Here is a 19711-nt window from a genome sequence, read left to right as displayed (position 1 = left end):
TGAAATATGATTCAGTAAAACAATGGTATGAAATTTAGTAATATATGAAATTTAGCTACATAATATGGTAATTGTTCACTTTTCTAAAAGTTTAGTGCTTCTTCCAAGTTAGTGGCTTAATTACAATATGTCCTAAAAGAACTATCACTTTAAGAAATGAACAGACTCCATATACTAGTAAATAAAAAGAATAAAACATAACACCATATTACACTATAAAATCATACAGTTTGTTTTAAAATACATAATATACATATATGCAAAAGAAAAAAGAAAAGGGAATATCTATATTATATTAATGGATTCTATCTGGATATTGAAATTAGGGGGTTTTTTTTATATGTTTTGTTATTTCATATTCATATGTATTTATTGTGTCTGTTGTTATTTTTTCATCTGTATTTGCTAAATTTCCTATAAGGATAAGAAATATCAATCCAGTGAGTCTTTAAATCAAATAAATTTGTTACTTTACTTGTAACATCGCAAGTTACATTACCGATGTTATATCACCAATTTTTCCTACTCTACATCAGATAGTTCTATCAGCAAACAAGGTAATACAGTTTTTCCCATTAAAAAAAAATCCCTTGACTCATTAACATTCCTTTCCAAGTACCACTCCATTTCTCTGCTCCCCTACCCTAATACATACTAACAGCGAGTCCTCTTTTCTCTCAAGCCCAGTCCACTCAGGCATTCAGCCCCACTACTACACTTAAACTACTTGTCAAGGTCACCAAAACCCCCCATGGACAAATCTGAAACCTACTTGTCAGTAATCTTACTTGACACTGTTGGTACTATTTGATCCAGTTGCTCCCAGGAATGCTCCCAGGGCTTAGTATTCTGATCTTTTCCTACCTTCACTCCACTGGTGTCTTATCCAATCTATGGAATTTACTACCATCTATAACCTGAGGACTCCCAAATATAGATCTCTAATCTGAAACCTCCGACTCATTCACCCAACTGCCTATTTATTATCTCCACTTAAGACAGCTAATAAGCATCTCAAACTTAACATGCTCAAGCTCTTGATCCCTCTTTCCTTTAAAAACTTCCTTTTCACACATCTGGATTTTAGTTGACAGCAAATTTCAAACTTAACAGCCATTTGGGCAAAAAACCTTGTGTTCATCCTTGATATCTTCTTCCTTCACATTCCACATCCAAATCATTAGCAAATTTCATTGGTTCTGCCTTCCATATAAATCCCGAATTTAACCCCTTCACTCTATTAACACCAATCTGATTTGGTCATCATCTTCACTTACCTGCATTATTCCAACAGTCTCCTTGTCAGTCTCCCTACCCTAGATCTGGAGTCTATTCCTAGTTCAGGAGACAAAGCAATCCATTTAAAAGCTAATTTGGATCACCTCACTTCTGTGTTCAAAACCTTCTAATACCTTCCCTCCTTACTCAGAGTAAAATCAGAGTCCTCACAATGATTTACAAATCCCTAGGCAATCTGGTTCCTTACCTCTCTGACGTCCTCAACTACCAGCTTTCCCCTTCCTCTTCATTCACTCTACTCCAGCCATATTGGCCTATCTGTTGATTCTCATACAGGTCAGATGTTCTCCTACTTCAGGGGCTCTACATTTGCTATTTCTTCTGACTGAATAGTCTTCCCAAGACAGCTGCTTATCACTTGCTCACTTCCTTCATGTATGTGCTCCATTAACAAATTCTCAAGGGTACATTCTCCTGACCCTGATATTTCAAACTCCAACCCAATCCCCATCCTAACCCTTTGTCCTCAATTCCTGGTTTACTTTTCTCCACTGCACTCCTTATCATCAAATGATCAACTATATAGTGACTTCTTTATTGACCATCTTCCTTCCACTAGAATATATGCTCCATGAAAGCAGGCATTTTTTCCCACTACTTAATCCCCAGTATCAAAAACAATGCCTAGCATACAGAAGACATTCATATTTGTTAAATCAGTAAATTACTTATATAATTAAGTTATTAAATAAATACTGGAAATGTACAAGCAGGTCCCAAGCACCCCACAGACTGTAACCTTTTTGAAGCAGGAAATATAGCTGGTACACAAAGGGCACTTAACTGAATGACTTCTATATGTCCATAATGCTCAAAACCCTCCACTGGCTGCTCCTTTGACTCCAAATAAAATCCAAAGGCCCTACACGATCTAGCCCCCCACCTTCCAATCTGCTACTTACCTCTTTGCCTTCAAAGTACTAACTTCCCCTCATCCTTCATTCCTGATCTAGGCTTTAAGAAATTTTGAAAAAAACCCATTCGTAGAGTAAAGCTGGGTGATGTGTAGCTCTGCCAACCCATGACTTGGAACTAGCATTATTTATGCATCTCTCCCTTGCCCAGCTACCATGCCAACTCACTCAACTGAAAGATTAAAGACACTGGCCTTCTAATTAGATCAGATCCTATCAGCAATATAAACAATCAGCCCATCAATAGAAGACACTTACTATAAATTGCTCATTTCTCATTACCTATGAACGCTTTCCAATTTTTTTTTTAAAGATTTATTTATTTATTTGACAGACAGAAATCACAAGGAGGCAGAGAGGCAGACAGAGAGAGGAGAAAGCAGGCTCCCCACCGAGCAGAGAGCCCGATGCGGGACTCGATCCCAGGACCCTGGGATCATGACCTGAGCCGAAGGCAGAGGCTTTAACCCACTGAGCCATCCAGGCGTCCCAACGCTTTCCAATTGATAAGCTAAGTAAGTCTTACCTAAATATACAAATGAACGTTATTCAAAGTAATATGAAATAAAGGAAAATCATTTCCTTCTTGATTATTCTACTTTGGGTGCTTCACTTTAAATTCAGAATTTGGACCACAGGCAATTTGTTTTTGTCAGTAGTTCATTTATATATACAGCTACAATACTGTCAAATTATTTCACTATAATACATTTGTCATTCCATGATCATTTGTAACTTTTCATGCAGTAAAAAAGAACATTTCAACCAACCATCTGTCTCCTTTTTATGTTTGTTTTAATCATTCGTTCTAGTAATGTTGTTCTAAATTCTAAATACTTTTTAGAAATAACGGGTGCCTGGCTGGCTCAGTTGGTAGAACATCTGATTCTTGATCCCCAAGTTGGAAAAGAGTTTATTTAAAACAAACAAACAAAAACCTGCCTAGAAATATGTCACATCTTGGAATTTAACTGTAAGGATTGGAATTTAAGTATTCCAGATTTTCTCTTTGGATTTCACCAGATCAATGCTCTAAACATACTCCAGCAAAAGATGAATATTTCTTGGCTGAGCATTTATTAAGGTAAATTATAAAAGCCAGTCATAAAAAAATTATAAAAGGTAAAATATAAAAGTAAATTATAAAATCTCCAAGAAGAAATGCAAGCTAAACAATAAAATGGAGCATTTTTATAATATGTTAGAAAGCAGGAATCTACTTACAGGCAGTATTTCATCATTTTGTTCAATGTGGTAAAATCTTATTTGATTTAAAATATTTTTCAAGGGCGCCTGGGTGGCTCAGTGGGTTAAGCCGCTGCCTTCGGCTCAGGTCATGATCTCAGGGTCCTGGGATCGAGTCCCGCATCGGGCTCTCTGCTCAGCGGGGAGCCTGCTTCCTCCTCTCTCTCTCTCTGCCTGCCTCTCTGCCTACTTGTGATTTCTCTCTGTCAAATAAATAAATAAAAATCTTTAAAAAATAAAATAAAATAAAATATTTTTCAAAAATTAAATTATAAGAACCCGACTGTACCACTGTGTGACCATCCTCATGTAGTTGTCCTTTTAATAAAACTAGAAATCTTATTTATGTGAAGATAAAAACAACCAACTCATCTAGCTGGGAATGTGATGCTGATACCATTATACAGTTTCTTCTTCCATTAATAGCCATCTTGGAACATATGGAATTAACTAAGTCAAAAATCAATAAAATACTGAAATTGCCTAGAATTTTATGCACCCTTTATAAACAAACAAAAATGGACCCAATTTACATATATAACATGGAAAATATGTTGTTAAAGACAGTAATATATACGGACATATGTCCTTCAAATGGAAGGCAGCTATGCTAACCACTATACCACCAACGCTCCATGTCCTTCAAATGAAGGACAACTGTATACAATAGAAATCCTAAGTGAAGTGTATTTTCATCCTTGCAATCTGGACTTATGAATGAGCACAAGAGAATTTACAATGAGAAGCCTGTGCCTCTTCATAATATGCTAACAGCTCAGGGCTCCAACACTTCCAGCATCTCAAACTAAAATGTTTGACATTTCAAAATTCTAGCATTTCTATTTTCTTCAGAAGAGCACTGCTTATGTAAGTGAAGGCTCAAAATAAATACCTTTTGTAGGTATAGCACACTGAAAAGTTGAGACATATTATACAATCTAACATTAACTATACACTGATACACTAATAATACTATTACCTCACTTTCAGACTTATCTCATCAACTAAATTTTAAGTTTCTTAAAGACAACATAAAGGTCTTATAATCGCTTTATATTTTTGTGCTGAAAATACAGATGAATGAAATACATATATGGAATAATCCCAAATATGCAAGTAAATATGCCTTTGAACAGTCCGAAGAGAGACTTTAAAAATCCTGATTGTAGGGGCGCCTGGGTGGCTCAGTGGGTTAAGCCGCTGCCTTTGGCTCAGGTCATGATCTCAGGGTCCTGGGATTGAGTCCCGCATCGGGCTCTCTGCTCAGCAGGGGCCTGCTTCCTTCCCTTCCCCTCTCTCTACCTGCCTCTCTACCTACTGTGATCTCTTTCTGTCAAATAAAATAAATAAAATCTTTAAAAAAAAAAAAAAATCCTGATTGTAAAGTTCACTCAAAACTTCACGACATTTTCAAGTCAATTAACCCTAACCCAGTAAAGACTCAAGCAATGCCATGAAGAAAATGCTTATTCTGGAACTATATACAATTAAGTCAGGGTGATGTGATAAGATATCAATATCGTACAATACAGTACAAGGTTTCCGTTCCATGGATGGTCCAATGAATCAATCACACTTTATTTTTTAAACTACACTGGTTAGGGCGCCTGGATGGTTCAGAGGTTAAGCCTCTGCCTTTTGGCTCAGGTCATGATCCAAGCATCCTGGGATCGAGCCCCACATGGGGCTCTCTGCTCTGCGGGGAGCCTGCTTCCTCCTCTCTCTCTGTCTGCCTCTCTGCCTACTTGTGATCTCTCTCTCTGTTGAATAAATAATTTTTTTAAGAATAAATAAATAAACTACACTAGTTACAGAGACAATAAATATCATTAGAATCTGAATCATTCAACTGAATAAAAGCCATGAAAATATTTATTAAGAAAAATTATAGGGGCACCTGGGTGGCTCATTCAGCTGGGTGTCCAACTCTTGATTTCAGCTCAAGTCATGACCTCAAGGTCATGAGATCAAGCCCCACATCAGACTCCAAGCTACTCAATGGGATTCGCTCTCTCCCTCACCTCTCTTCCCCTGCTCTCTCTCTCTCTCTCCCTCAAAAAGAAAAAGAAAAATTAGAAGCCAAACACTTCACTCATAAATTATTCCTTCACACAGGTACATCTGGGTGGCTCAGTTAGTTGAGCCTCCAAGTCTTGATTTCGGTTCTCATCATGATCTCAGGGTTGTGAGATGGAGCCCCACATTGGGCTCAGGCTCCATGTTAGACAAGGAGCCTGCTTAAGATTCTCTCTCTCTGTCTCTACCCCTCACCCCACCTCCTGCACATGCTCTCTGGTGGGGGGGCGGTATTCCTTCACATAAAATACACTACCTAATAGTAGCAGAGTTTATGAATAGATTCTTTTTTTTAAATAAGCTCCTTGCCCAACATAGAGCCCAACCTGGGGCTCAAACTCACAACCAGGGAATCAAGACCTAAGCTGAGATCAAGAGTCTGGCGCTCAACCAAATAAGCTCCCAAGGTGCCCCAATAGATTCTTTTATATATCAGTCAACAAATATTCATTTAGTAACTACATAACCTGAAAATACAGGGTGACTGAATGAGATAAAATTATCAACAAGAAATACTAGGACAAGTGAAAAGAAAGTAGAACAAACTTTGAACAACAGTAACTATAAAAATGCATTAATTGAAAAAATAACAAAAATATAGTATAAACCTGAATCAAAAAATTATATGGGGCGCCTGAGTGGCTCAGTTGGTTAAGTAACTGCCTTTGGCTCAGGATCAAGTTCCACATCAGACTCCTTGCTCAGCAGCAGCTCAGTCTGCTTCTCCCGCTGACCTCTCTTCTCTCATGCTCTCTCTCTCAAATAAATAAAATCTTTTAAAATAATAACAATATAAATAAAAAATGGAAACAACCACACAGAAAAGTTTGGAATCTCTTAAGAGATACAGTGACTCTTTTTAGCACGCCCAAAAAAATAGGTTACTACTTATAAAGTACTAACATCTGGGACTTATTTATCTTTATTTTTAATATAGTAAACTCAAGAACATCCTTTTAAAAGTTTACTCTTCTTCAGCTGCACTTCCAAATGCCTTCTTGAATGAGAGAACAAGTGGCAGAGATAACATTAAATTTGCTGTAATTACATAGAAGCCACAGACTCATGTAATCGGTCTATGAGACTCCACTGATAAACACTGATACAAAAGGTTAAAGGTTTATACGTAATTTTCATGGCTGATGTGGTAAAGTTGACAATAAATAAAACTTAAGTTTAAAAAAATAAGCTAGGCTTCATTAATGCAATACAAACACACTGATGTAACACTGACTACATCATACTACATGACATAGTATGACTACAGGATACACTGCAGCCCCCTGTTTGGGTCTAAATCAGCTCTGTGAATTTAAACAAATGAAAAGCTCACCCCAATCTCAGCAGAAACTAAAAATGCTACCTTTCAAAGTTGTTGAGGTATTGTATTGCTGAGTTACTGGTTGCTAAGGTCATCTTTTATTGTTGAAACCTAATGGCCTCTTTTCAGCCTTCATTCTAATTATCCTCATTATGCAACTTCTAACAAACAGCTGACATTTCCTCTTATTAACTATCCTCACAGCTTCCCCTACCCATTATTTTTTTAACCCTCCTCTGGTGTCCTACCCCTCTGAGCACTCTTTCCCTAGTTCTTCCATTCAATCTTAAATGTCAGTGTTCTCTCAGGTTTTGTCTAACTGCCTTTTTTTCTAAACAAGAGTTCTCCTGGGGCAAGGGGCAGGGGATGGAGGGGTTATTTGCCCATTCCCATGCTTTAATTACTACCCACAGTTGTAAATATTTATGCCCTAATATGTCTCATCCAAGCATGCATTTTCTTTTGCAACTCTGAGGAACTCCCCTTCCGCTCCACCTGGCAAAAACTGCTCAGTTAAGACCTAAAATGTCACCACCTCAGTGAAGCTTCCACCACTTTTCCAGTGTTAGAAATCACTTTCCACTCTGCCATCTCATGAGAATCTCATACAATATGCAAGTATCATATTTCTTTCTAGAAAAGAGGACACTTAAGTTTGAAGAGATCAAGCAACCTGTACAAGGAAACATGACTACAAGTGGGAAGAGGCACGTAAACCCAGGCTGCCTCACCACATTCAGTACTCTTTCTAATATATCATGATACTCTCAAAAGAAAGGAGATTCGGAAATTTAGTAGTTTTACTATTGTTAAGAAAAACTGGTTTCCTCTGTTTCTTTCTAGAAATTGTTTAATCTAGAAATAAAGTTACTAAAATTATTTTTAATTACACATAAATAACCAAGTTGGTTAAGACAAAAGAACTTCTGGGGCGCCTGGGTGGCTCAGTGGGTTAAAGCCTCTGCCTTTGGCTCAGGTCATGATCTCAGGGTCCTGGGATAGAGGCCCGCATCAGGCTCTCTGCTCAGCAGGGAGCCTGCTTCCTCCTCTCTCTCTGCCTGTCTCTCTGCCTACTTTTGATCTCTGTCTGTCAAATAAATAAATAAAAATCTTTAAAAGAACTTCTTTAAGACAAAACAGGAAAATAACTTAGAAAAAAACTAAAAGCAATAAAAATTGACAATTGCAAAAGAAAAGAATGCAAAGAAAAATAACTCTTTTTACTAAAAAAACTTTACTAAAACTCTTTACTGAAAAAACTGAAAATCTTGAAGCCAATAATCAAATACACGGTCTTGATTAATCAATAAATTATATACAGGATCTGTTTTTCTGAAATGATCTAAAACTCCCTAATTCTGGTTTTATTTGAAGGGAGAAAGGAATAAAAAAGGTTGATAAATTAAGATTAAATTCAGAAAACAAAATCATCAATAATTCCATCATGAGAAGTGTTTAGACATCCTTGAGATGGTCAGTGAAAGATCAAAGGACATATAACTTTAGAACAAGAGGCCAAAGAGAAGAAGAGAGCTAGAAATCAATACTTTGCTGCCATTGTGGTTAAGAATGGTTCCAGAGAGGGGGCGACTGGGTGGCTCAGGCAGTTAAGGGGTCAACTCTTGATTTCAGCTCAGGTTGTGATCTCAGGGTCCTAGGATCAAGCCCTGCGTTGGGCTCTGTGCTCAGTGGGGAGTCTGCTTGGGGATTCTCTCTCTCTCTCTCCCCCTCTGCCCCATCTACTGCTCACACTCACTCTCTCTGAAATAAATAAATAAATCTTTTTAAAAAGGAGATTTATCTGTGGTTGCTATATATCTAGGAGTTGATGAATTTAATAAGGAGCAAGACATCTGCACTCAAAGCATCCCCCATGGAATAAAGTAAACTTTTAATAAAGTTTACATAATGACAGGGCGCCTGGGTGGCTCAGTGGGTTAAGCCGCTGCCTTCGGCTCAGGCCATGATCTCAGGGTCCTGGGATCGAGTCCCGCATCGGGCTCTCTGCTCAGCAGGGAGCCTGCTTCCTCCTCTCTCTCTCTCTGCCTGCCTCTCTGCCTACTTGTGATCTCTCTCTGTCAAATAAATAAATAAAATCTTTTAAAAAAAATTAAAAAATAAAAAAAAAAGTTTACATAATGACAAAATTTATGTCATTTTCTGTTTTGTCAGATTTGGGCCTGGTTTTGGGAAAGATGTACGGCTTTGACTAAGACCAGTGCTGTTGAGGTGACCAAGCAGGTTGGATTTAAAATAAAAATAGCTAACATTTATTAGCTGAGGGAAAATAATGGACAACACTTTAACAGAACACCTCCACATGTGGTTGAGAAGCCACATCACTATGGTAGTATTCTAGCCAGTGATACATAACATGAATCTAAATATGAGGAAACAAAAATCCAAAGGGATTAACATGCTGTAAAATAACTGACGTGTATTTTTCAAAGGTACCATGGTAGTGAAAAAGAGAAGTTAAGGGGGCACTTGGGTGGCTCAGTCCCTTGAGCACCCAAGCCCTGATTTCAGCTTAGGTCAATCTCAGCAGGGAGTCCACCTCTCCTTCTACCCTTCCCGCGACTTGTGCTCGCTTACGCACGCCCACACTCACTCTCTCTCATAACTAAAATGAGAGTTTTATTTATGGGTGGCTCAGTGTGCTAAGCCTCTGCCTTCAGCTCAGATCATGATCTCAGGGTCCTGGGATCAAGTCCCGCATCAGGCTCTCTGCTCAGTGGGGAGCCTGCTTCCCCCTCTCTCCCTGCCTGCCTCTCTGCCTACTTGTGATCTCTCTCTGTCAAATAAATAAATAAATTCTTTAAAAAATAAAAATTTAAAAAAGATAAAACAAAGGTTGAGGAACTATTTCAGATTAAAGGAGATTATGAGACACAACAACTAAATTAAGTACATGATCCTGGACTGGATGCTGTACTAGATGGAGAAAAAAAAAAAAAAAAACACTAAAAATAAATTATTTACTGGGACAAATGACAGCATTGGATTAAAGACTACAAATTATGGGCGCCTGGGTGGTTCAGTCAATTAAGCGTCAGCTTTCGGCTCAGGTCATGATCTCAGGGTCCTGGGACCAAGCCCTGAATCGGTCTCCCTGCTAGGCAGGGAGTCTGCTTCTCCCTCTGTCCCTCCCTCCCTGCCCCCCCCCCCACTCTCAATCTGTAAAAAAAAAAAAAAAAAAAAAAAAGACTACGAATTGTACTGATATTAAATTTCCTGAATATAATAGTACTGCAACTGTGAAAGAAAATACCAGTTCATAAAAAATATACACCATACCAAGGTATTAAGAGGAAAAAGATATGATGTATACATGGATCAGAAAATAAATATGAATGTGTGAGTGTCTGTGAGTAAAGAGAGAAATAAAGCAATATAGCAAAATATTTTATTTGATGAATCTGCATAAAGGGTAGTTCTTTGTACTACTCTTGCAACTTTTTTGAAAATTTGAAACTATTTCAAAATCAACCATCAAAAATTAGAGCAGAGCTGGTGGATGAATGCATGGAGGGAGTCAAAAGGTCTAAATTCCAGTTATAAAACAAGTCATGGGATGTATTGTATAGTATAGTAACTATATGGTAACAATAATCCGTATTATGTATTTAAAAGTTGCTGAGAGTAAATATTAAAAGTCCTCATCCGGGTGCCTGGGTGGCTCAGTGGGTTAAAGCCTCTGCCTTCAGCTCGGGTCGTGATCTCCACCTTGGGCTCTCTGATCAGCAGGGAGCCTGCTTCCTCCTTTTTCTGCCTGCCTCTCTGACTACTCGTGACCTCTGTCTGTCAAATAAATAAAAAAATAAATAATTTTTTTTTTTTTTAAAGTCCTCATCAAAAGAAAAAAAATTATAACTAGGTATAGTGATGGATGTTAACTAGACTCACTGTAGTGATCATTTCTGAATATGTACAAATATCAAATCACTATGTTATATACCTGAAACTAATATGCTGTATGTCAAGTATACCTCAATTTAAAAAATGACAGCAGAGAAACAGGGTAAGTTTTAAGTTTTTTTTACATATATTTTTCATTTGGTTTTAAAAAAAAAAAGTTTAAAAATAAAGAAGTATCATGATTTTATAAAAGAACGTAAACTCAAGAGAGATTAAAAGACCCCTTTCGGGTATCTCCTTGCTCCTATACAACCCCACTAGGCTGCAATTCAATGGCCAAAACGTTTCTAATTCCTGGAAGCTTCCAGGTAATACACTGTCTACAGCTACTTTTCAAAGTTTTAAACTTTTAATGAGTTTTGTGCGTTCTCTAATGAAAGCACCATAAATTTCATCAAGTAGTAAGCAGCATATCCAAGTGCTTGAGAAAATGGGCTTTCAGATTAGAATGTGTTCAAGTTCAGAGAGAGTACAATGTTATAACCTTGTGATCTTGGACAAGTTAACCACTTGCACTCCAATTTCTTCATCTGCAAAGCAGAATCAGATAAGTACCTGGTAACAAGCCACTGAGGTTGAAAGGAGAACTGAATAAGATAATAAATGTAAAATAATGTGCACAAATGCACAAGCACCTCATAAATGTTAGCTATTTTTATTTTAAATCCAACCTGCTTGGTCACCTCAACAGCACTGGTCTTAGTCAAAGCCGTACATCTTTCCCCAAACCAGGCCCAAATCTGATAAAACAGAAAATCAGAAACTCTAAGAGAAAAACGGTCTTAGATGTTAACAAACTGTAAAAGTAAATTAATTTTAAGTAAATCACACGCAAAACAGACTGACACAGACTTACAGGGTAATTCAGCAGCTGAACATTTTGCTAATGTAAGTGTAAAGCTACAAGCTTCCTATTAGAACAACCCATCATCCAAATGCACTGAATGAAAAATGAAAAGAAATTGGTTCTCTTACCGGAGAACAAGGGGGGCAGAAAACTGTATTCCATATGCTGTATATAAGATTTCAGTCAGCTTAGCACAATCAAAATTTAAACCCAATGTCAAAGACTAGCAATTTTGCAGACTACCCGATTTTATTAGTAAAACTTAAATTACATTTTAATTTTACTCTTCAGACACCTGCAAAGCCATCAGCACAGCTTCCATTTAATTCAGTATGAATCCAGTGACAGCCTATTATGTGACCCCAGACTACTAATAAGACATTAAAAATAAGACAAATGTAAAAAATGATTCCAATAAAATATAAAGTTACCAGAATTCTGTAAGTTTAAAACCCCTCCCACCAAAAGGTTTGGGGAGGTTTCCTCTTCAGTTTTCGATGGTACTTAAATATTTTTGCTTTTAAAAACTATACACTGGGGGCGCCTGGGTGGCTGAATGGGTTAAGCCTCTGCCTTCCGCTCAGGTCTCGATCTCAGGGTCCTAGGATCTCAGGATCGATCCTAGGATGGAGCCCCGCATCCCGCACGCTGCTCAGCAGGGAACTTGCTTTCCCCCACCCCTCTGCCTGCCTGCCTCTCTGCCTGCTTGTGATCTGTCTCTCCGTCAAATAAATAAATAAAATCTTTTTTCTTAAACTATACATTATTTAGTATTTTTTTTAATTCACGTTATTCATTTGTAAAACTTCAGAATTTGTTCACAGTCAAATTCTAAATATTCTCTACTCCTATGCTTATTACTCTGTTTGGAATTGAGCTTCCCCACCCCCACCCCCCCGTAAAGCAAAGGATATTATCCAAGAACATGAATGCTCGTATGAACGGTTTGTCCATTCATAAAGCGCCTAAAACACCTCCATGCTCCTACACTCCACGGTCAGAGAACAGTTTCCCATAAGCAACAAACACTCTAAGGCGCCCTCTTAACTCCCCCGAAACATCTCTTTCACCATAACACGCCCATTCTCCAAGCTTGACCCAGCAAATATTAAATTAGCTAGAAGTGTTTGTTCACAACTCAGATTCCGGTGTCCCAGCCCAGACTAACTCAATCAGAGTCCTTAGGAATGAGACCTGAAGCTCTGCAAACAGTTCTTTTCTCACTAAAGTTTGAAAACTACGAGAGACCCCTACACACACTCACCTCAAGCTCTCCAACGACTCCCACCACTCCGCAACGACCCGACCCAACCCCACCCCCCAAAGGGAAGTGTTACGGCCCGGCCCCAGTGCGGTCCCAGGGCGACTTCACCCTTCTCCCGGGAGCTCAGCCCGGTGCCCGCTCCTCCCGGATCCCCGGCTCCTCAGTCTCGCCCCCACACCCCAAACCTTTCTCCTCACTTCTTCAAATCGCTGCTAAAGAGGCCGAAGGCGCCGGAGGGGGAAATGGTTGAAGTCGCCTCCTGACCCAGTTCCGTCGCCTCCCCTCCTCCGGACTGCTCATTGTAAGCGAAGCTGTTGCTGGACATTGCTGCGGTGCTGGCCGGGGTCTGGTCGGTCCTGCCGAGGGTTCTCTCTGAAGGGCTCCTAGCGCCGAGGACGAGGAACAAAACTACTTCTCGAGCAGAGGGGCGCGCGCAGCCGCTTCCGGACTCGTCACGGCTCCCTAAGCCGACCTGGCGGCCCACCCCCTGCGCATGCCCAGTGCGCAGGCTGGCCGGAGCCCACCGTCCGCCTCTCCAGGGCCTGACTGGATTTACTTTCTCCGGGTTTTTGAAGTGACTGAGAGGCTCCGACCCAGTGCGGAAGGGAGGTCGTGGGCGGGACGAGCTGGGCCTCTCGGGTTTTAAAGTTTTCTTTTGGAGAGAAATAACCTCTTGTGTCCGTTTTGCTCCCGAACCCGGTCACTTTTACCTGACTCTTGCTGTAAACCAGCAGTATTCAGACTTCTTCTGAAATGCTAGTTAACACACCTGATCAAGTTTCCTAAATCCCTGACGATTGCTTTTCCTTTTCTGAGATTTCTACTCTTCTTCCTCCAGCCCTACATTCGCAACTGTCACCACGAAGCCCTCTCCCAAATCTCTCCACTTTGAGGAAACCTCTCCAGATTGTGTCTTTGGGGATCCACTGACAAGTGTTCGTTCCACTTTGAATGAAAATCCAGGAGCCAGCAGTTCCCAGGAGCTAAAGGACTTCTTCCCACTGGCCTCTGGCTACCATAAATAAAATAGAGCCACGTAGGGTGCCTGGAGTGGTGTATTATCTGGACACGTCTTTACCTCTTTCTTTCTCACTATTAGCACTCCCCAACATCTATCAGGAATGTTGCACTGAATGTTGCCTGGCCCCGCAGTAGCACTTGATAAAGCCTCTTTCCAGGCATAATCTCCCCCAGGCTGCCAACTCAGAAAAATTTCAGCCTTCCTTCTCTTTCCCTATTCTTTCTCCCTCTGGGCAGGCATTGAAACCTGGAGACCCAGGGGCCAGAAACTGTCAAAAGTCCAGTGCAACACAGACTGGGGGCCCAGCTCCTCTAGGAGGAGGGTGGAGCCTGTTCAAGGGTCAACTCCTCAAAAGGCCACACAGAAAATTATGAAATACCATTGCACACCTATTAATATAACCAAAATCTGGAACACTAAAACGCTAAGTGTGACACAGTAGGAACTCTCACTTGTTACTGGTAGGAATGCAAAGTGGTACAGTCATTTGGAAAACAGTTTCTTTTAAAATTAAAGTTATTCCTGTCATACAACCCTGCAATAGCACCCCTTGACATTTACCCAAAGGGGTTAAAAATATATACCCACGCGGGATGCCTGGGTGGCTCAGTGGGTTGGGCCCCTGCCTTAGGCTCAGGTCATGATCCCAGGGTCCTGGGATGGAGTCCCACATCAGGATCCTTGCTCAGCCAGGACCCTGCTTCTCTCTCTGCCTCTGCCTGCCACTCTGTCCACTTGTGTGCACGTGCTCTCGCTCTCTCTCTCTCTAGCAAATAAATAAAATCTTTAAAAAAATTTTATTTAAAAAATATACCCATGCAGGGGCGCCTGGGTGGCTCAGTGGGTTAAGCCTCTGTCTTCGGCTCAGGTCATGATCTCAGAGTCCTGGGAGATCATGAGCCCTGAGCCCTGAGCCCCAAGGGGCAGGCTCTCTGCTCAGCAGGGAGCCTGCTTTCTCCTCTCTTTGCCTGCCTCTCTGCCTATTTGTGATCTCTGTCTGTCAATTAAATAAATAAAATCTTTAAAAAATATATATATATATACATATACATATATATATATACCCATGCAAAAACCTGCACATGGATGTTTTTAAAAGCATAGTTTGTAATTACCAAAACTTGGAAGCAATCAAAATGCCCTTCAGTGAGTGAATGAATAAGTAAACTGTGGCCCATCCAGACAATAATACTATACAGTGCTAAAAAGAAAGGCAGTATCAAGCCATGAGAAGACATAGGGAAACTTAAGTGTACATTACTAGGTAAGAGAAGCAAATCTGAAAAAGCTAAATACAGTATGATTCCAACTCTTTAACATTTTGGAAAAAGCAAACTATGGAGACAGTGAAAACATCAGTGGTTGCCAGGGGTTAGAGAGGGGGGAGGAGGGATGAATAAGCAGAGCAAGGAGGAATTTTTAGGGCAATGAAAATACCCCTGTACCATACCATTATAATAGATATATGTCATTATACATTTGTCCACACCAGAGAATGTTCAAGAGTAAACCAAGAGTAAACCCAAATGTAAACTAGGGACTTTGGGTGATAATGATGTGTCAATGTAGGTTTATCAATTGTAAACAAATGTAACACTTTGGTGGAGGATGTTGATAATGGGGAAGGCTATCCATGTGTGGGGGTAGGGAGTACATGGGAAATCTCTGTACTTTCTTCTCAGTTTTGCTGTAAACCTAAAAGTGCTAAAAAAAAAAAAAAAAAAAAAAAAGTATTAATTTAACAAATGAAAATAAATTTAAAAAATAAAGGCTACACTGTTACTGTGTAAGTACACATGACCATGACTGAGTCTTCAGTTGGAGAGGAGGGAACATCCTCCCCGCTTCATAGTATGAACAAAACTTGACAGGTTTTTCTTTCAGTTATTAAAATACCCCTCCAGGGAGCCCAGGGGACTCAGTTGGTTATATGGCTGCCTTCAGTTCAGGTCATTATCTCTGGGTCCTGGGATAGAGCCCCATATCAGGCTTCCTACTCAGTGGGGAGTCTGCTTCTCCCTCTTCCTCTGCTGCTCTCTCACTCACACTCTATCTCACACAAATAAATGAATAAGACCTTTAAAAGTAAAATAAAATAAAACACCCTTCCAGAAATGCAATGATGAAATTTGTTATATGTCAATATTGATGATATGGATCAATTTATGTAACTACCTATTGCCGATTATTCTTGATGATGATAATTATGATAATCATAGATATACTTAATAGATGGCTTAATATGTACTGAGCACAGAAGTGATTTACATATATAATTCATTTAATAGTAAAAGAAGTTAGCCTTGGTTTCCTTTATCTGTAAAATGAAGAGATTGGTACATACCCTAGAGAATCTCTGGCATATATATCTACGTGTAGAATTTCTTGATTGTAGATTACATGCATCTTTACTGAATAGCCTAAGTTTCTCTCTCTAATATAATTTTAGTAGTTCACCATCCCACAGCAGTTTATAAAACATCTTTCCTGGGCACCCTAGGTGGCCCAGTTGGTTAAAGGTCCAACTCTTGGTTTCGGCTCAGGTTGCAGTCTCAGGGTCATGATATCAGCGGGGAGTCTGCTTAATACTCTCTCTGAGCCTGGGTGGCTCAGTCAGTTATGCGTCTGCCTTCTGCTCAGGTCACGATCTCAGGGTCCTGGGTTTGAGCCCCACATCAGGCTCCCTGCTCAGCAGGGAGTCTGATTTTACCTCTCCCTCTGTCCCTCCTCCCCACTCATGCTCTCTCTCTCTTTCTCTTGCTCACTCTTAAATAAAGAAAATCTTTAAAAAAAAAAAAAAACCTCTCTCTTCCTGTCATGGTGTGCCTGGGGGGCTCAGTCAGTTAAGCGTCTGCCTTTGGACTTGGATTTCTGCCTTTGGACACTTGGATTTCTAAAAAGTTTTTATTGTCATCAGTATGATAGATATGAATATATTTTTTTAATTTTCATATTCATGGTCATAATTAATTTGAGTATTTTTATATAATTATTGTTCCACTTGCATTTTATTTTCTAGGAATTGAAAATGAACATATTTATCCAATATTACATTCAGTAATTTGCTTTTCTGATAGATTTGAACTTCTTCATTCTTCAGTCTGTCATTTTTAATTTACTGGTTGATTTTACTTGCTGACATTTTATTCGGTAATATTTATTCATGCAGGAGATTGACCTATAATATCTTTGACCTTGAATGGTGTACGTATTATGGTTATAAGTTCCTCAAAACGGTGATTGGGTAATTTTCTTTTTCTCTTCTCTGGATTATTTTGTATAAGATGCAAAGCAATATTCCTTGGGAAAATAGATAAAACTTCCTTTCATTACTAAAAAAAATTAGAAAGTAAACAAAGACTTGAGGACACTTCCTGTAGAAAGATACTAAATACTATATTCTAGAAATATAATAATAGTAACTACTTAGTTTGCAATCTACTCTTTCCTGTCTCTTCAGAATTCCAAAACCTTTTATATAGTCATGAGGTTTTTGACAGAAGAAAAAGGTCATGCTTCCAACCGGAAGAAACATCAGCTCTAATAAAAACAAAGGACTGTCCTTTGATGTGTGTTACCAAGCCGAAACCAAATTTTCTATTTTCTACCAGCATATACAGTATTTCAGGATTATTGTTGAGTAGGCTATGTTTTTTCAAAAATAATCTTTCCCTTAGCATTTAACAAAATTTTTATTGAATTCTTTCATTTTAGTTTCTATTCAACTAAACTCTCATGATAATAGACATTAAGTTTGGTGCGTATATTTTCAAACTTGTTTTCTAAGCATAGAAAAACTATATATGTGTATATTTTGCCAAATGTCAACTTATACCATAATACCATTTTGTGTCTTAATTTTTCTCTTAATTTATTATATGTAATATAATAATGTATATAATATAATGTATAATATATTAATATATACATACATATTATGTATATCTTCTCTCAATATGGTATGGATTATATAGTTGTACCTTAATTTTTTCTCTTGATACATTATAGAAATCTTTCCATACTGATATAGTCACCTCATTGTTTTAAACAATAACATAATATTCATTTTATAAGCGTAACTTCTTTTATTTAATCAGCAACATATACAACTTCGCCCATACATGTTATTGTACAGTAGAATCAATATTTCCAGAAGTTAAGAATCTGCAAGTCCATAGTCAGATTAAGTGACATGCACAGTTAAAATTTTAATAGATGCTGCCAAATTTATAGCCCCAAAGAGGGTACCAATTATCTCTTCCACTGTTACCCTGTTTTACTATACCATTTCCAGTGATGGATATTATAATTTTTTTTAATGTTTGTTAATCTGATTGGCAAAAATAAATAAAACCCTCATTATTATTTAAACCTTCATTCTGTTTCTTTTAAGTAGGGAGACAATATAATTTAGTGTCTCTTCAACACATGGGGCTAGCAAACTTCTAAGACTAAAATTTAGAAACTTGCTAGGGGTTGCACAGGGGAGAAGAGGGATGAATAAGCAGAGCTAGGAGGAACTTCTAAGGAAACTTCTGAAACTAAAGGGTGATACAAATCAGAATTTTCCTGGAAGAGCACATATAAACCAGGACTTGTCCAGGCAAACATAGATATATGATTGCCCTAGATATGATGGAGTTAAAGCATATATTAAATGGCTAACCGAATGTTTCTTCTGTTAATTATGCAGGCTTCTTTCTTTTTTTTTTTTTTTTTAAAGATTTTATATATTTATTTGACAGAGAGAGATCACAAGTAGATGGAGAGGCAGGCAAAGAAAGAGAGGGAAGCAGGCTCCCTGCTGAGCAGAGAGCCCGATGCGGGACTCGATCCCAGGACCCTGAGATCATGACCTGAGCCGAAGGCAGCGGCTTAACCCACTGAGCCACCCAGGCGTCCCTGCTTATTTCTTTTTAAAGATTTTATTTATTTATTAGACAGACAGAGATCACAAGCAGGCAGAGAGGCAGGCAGAGAGAGAGAGGGAAGCCGGCTCCCTGCTGAACAGAGAGCCCAATGCAGGGCTCAATCCCAGGACCCTAGGATCATGATTTGAGGATTGAACCCCGCATTGGGCTCTCTGTTCAGCAGGGAGCCTGCTTCCCTCTCTCTCTCTGCCTGCCTCTCTGCCTACTTGTGATCTCTGTCAAACAAATAAATAAAATCTTTAAAATAAAAAAAGCAATAAAAAAAGATCTGATAAAATGTTATGGATTGCATTTCCAATGTCTATTATGTATAATACAATTATATAATAATAAATAAAAGAGTTTCAATTTTGAAAAATTCAGTTATTACATAATAAAGCTGACTGGGTAATTTTATGTTTTCACTTAATATTTATCTAGTATTTTATTTAGAAAGTCTGTAGCTCTTTTTTGGTTTTTTGTTTTTTGTTTTTTTGAGGGGTATTAGCAAATTCAGGCTTGGGGGTGCCTCGGTGGCTCAGTCAGTTAAATGTCTGTCTTCATCTCAGGTCGTGATCCCAGGGTTCTGGAACAGAGTCCGTGTTCGGCTCCCAGCTAAGTGTGGAGCCTGTTTTTCTCTCTGCCCCTCCCTCCTGCTCTACTGACTCTCTCTCTCAAATAAATAAATATGATCTTTTAAAAAATAAATAAATAAAAATGGGTGGAGGACCTGAATAGACATTTCTCCAAAGACCAAGATGACGGACAAATACATGAAAAGATGCTAAATAGCACTCATCATCAGGGAAAAGCAAATCAAAACCACAATGAGATCTCACTTCATATCTGTCAGAATGGCCAAAATAAAAAAACTCAAGAAACAACAGGTATTGGCA

General features: G+C 38.8%; 1 protein-coding gene across 4 annotated transcripts in view; it reads right to left on the bottom strand.

Moving 5' to 3' along the window:
* AP3B1 (adaptor related protein complex 3 subunit beta 1) overlaps positions 1–19711 on the bottom strand; it is a 344581-nt gene that overhangs the window by 270280 nt on the left and 54590 nt on the right. For 2 of the 4 annotated variants that reach the window (XM_082724771.1, XM_082724773.1), the window contains exon 1: positions 13082–13380. The exons of 1 other annotated variant lie outside the window; for it this stretch is intronic. Coding sequence is in view for 1 of the 3 variants with exons in the window: in XM_082724770.1 (XP_082580896.1) it covers positions 13082–13209 (128 nt within the window). In the remaining 2 variants the exon portion in view is untranslated. Of the gene's footprint in view, positions 1–13081; positions 13456–19711 lie in introns of those variants that run through there. One more of the 4 variants, XM_082724770.1, reaches the window with a different exon arrangement.

The sequence above is a fragment of the Mustela nivalis genome, assembly GCF_964662115.1.
Source record: "Mustela nivalis genome assembly, chromosome: 3".
In the NCBI taxonomy this organism is placed as follows: domain Eukaryota; kingdom Metazoa; phylum Chordata; class Mammalia; order Carnivora; family Mustelidae; genus Mustela; species Mustela nivalis.
The sequence above is the reverse complement of the archived record's forward strand: the minus strand, read 5'-3'. Positions and strand labels throughout refer to the sequence as shown.